This window comes from Elephantulus edwardii, unplaced genomic scaffold, assembly GCF_000299155.1.
Source record: "Elephantulus edwardii isolate Elephantulus edwardi_28Jun2011 unplaced genomic scaffold, EleEdw1.0 scaffold00042, whole genome shotgun sequence".
Classification (NCBI taxonomy): Eukaryota; Metazoa; Chordata; class Mammalia; order Macroscelidea; family Macroscelididae; genus Elephantulus; species Elephantulus edwardii.
This window is the reverse complement of record NW_006399792.1, coordinates 983251-985003: the sequence shown is the minus strand read 5'-3', so window position 1 is coordinate 985003 and position 1753 is coordinate 983251. Positions and strand designations below refer to the sequence as shown.

At 35.9% G+C, this 1753-nt stretch overlaps 1 protein-coding gene across 1 annotated transcript in view; it reads right to left on the bottom strand.

Annotated features, from left to right (window-relative positions):
• Positions 1 to 308, bottom strand: part of SPARCL1 (SPARC-like 1 (hevin)) — a 26258-nt gene extending 25950 nt beyond the window's left edge. The window contains exon 1 of the mRNA XM_006885316.1: positions 255 to 308. Within this exon, the coding sequence (XP_006885378.1) occupies positions 255 to 308 (54 nt within the window). The remainder of the gene's footprint in view (positions 1 to 254) is intronic.
• Positions 309 to 1753: the final 1445 nt, after the last annotated feature.

Below are 1753 nucleotides of genomic sequence, written 5' to 3'. Positions count from 1 at the left end.
ATGTATTTCCTCTGTTCTTTTTGATATTTTGGCATATTCTGCTAACAAACACTTCTCAGCCACACATTTTACTGAATCTGTTCAGACCTTATCTCAAGTTTCTTTGTCATGAATTCCCTGTTTCAGCGCTAAGGAACTTAAATATAATACAAATAATTTCAAATTAGAGTGGAAATATTGGGTTTTTTTCCCCTAAATTAAATATCAAGAGGGAGATTAACGTTAAACATTAACAGAATAAAAAGGAAACTTACGGGGACTGCAGCTGCAACTCCCAAGATGAACAGGAAAAATATCACAGTCTTCATGTTTTCTTGACCTGTGAACCAACCAAGCAGTGGTGAATAAAGTGTTCCTTACGAACAAATGGAGGATAATCTTAGTAAACGTTGAGCTTGGTATCGAAACTGTAATAACAGTGCCTTATGTATTTAACAATTATCACTATCTTTCTAGAGAAACACTATAGATCTTTCTTACACAATCATGTCCTTGTGAAAATTATTCCTTGATTGTGTTCATCCCTGCTATGCTCAGCTAACCGTATCTTTATTTCTTGAGTCAGAATTCTTGACCCTTGACACAAATCTTGCCCCTTACCATGTGTGAGTGAGTACTCATAGTGAACTATGATTTTTATCATAGTGGAGACAGCTGGCCAGTCAGAGTTAGAGAAGCATCAACTTTTGTGTTGAAGAAACCATCCAGCTCTTGCTAAGTACTGGAGAGTCTATTTTTGACCCATAATGATCCCAAGTGAGAAAGAAGAACTACCTGGGGGCTTTTCTAGATAGAAATCTTTATGGGAGCAGATCACTGGCCTTCCTCCTGGAGAGGATGGAGTGGATTTGAATCTTTAGATTGGTAGTTCATTGCTTCCTCATTAAGTCACTAGAGCAATAGTTGGAGAAATGCACATCCAGTGAGAATTTAAAATAATCCCCACTGCATTGCCACAGAATCAAAGAATTTTCAGGAGGCACAATATTCAAGAAATCTACAAGATTTGTGTTTGGCCATCTGTGAGCTGACAGTGGCCTGCAGAAAGGTTCTGTTTGATGGTCACTGAACATTTACAATGAACATTTTAAAATCTGGAGATTTTCACATGAATATCTACATTCAAGCTCCTCTTGATACTCAGGAGCAATTTACTTTCACAGGAACAATTGACTGGATTTGAGTAAAGCTTTCCCTGTCTAAGGTATGTTGGTCTTTGAACCAGGTCTATCTCACTTTTATTATTTATCTTGCAGTAGAATTTAGTTGGTTCAAAACCGACTTCTTCAGTTTAGAAATGAGACAGGTGTGATTCAAAGGATGAAATGAATTTTTCTTCAGAAATATTGGTCCAGGGCATTTACCATGATACTAAATATTTTAATACAGTTATTAAATGTATGGGCCACTAACATTTATTTCTTTGCAGTGTGCCCTTTAGCCTGGTAGTCTGGATCTGACTAGAAATAGGATTACCATTTTTAGTCTTCAGTAGAGATATTTAAAAAAAATTATTTCCTACATAAGTAGATGATTCTTATTCTTTTGCAAGTATTGTTTTTCCCATTTTTAAAATCGTGATTTTAATGAAAGTTTACAGAAAAGTTAGATTTTCATACATTTGTGATTGCACATTTTCTTCCCTACCCCCTCAGTTCACTTAAAAACAAAAGATCATTGTTATATAATTCCCCCTGTCCCTACTCCCCAACACCTCTCCCAGTTCACTTTGCTGTATGTCTCTTATTCTGAA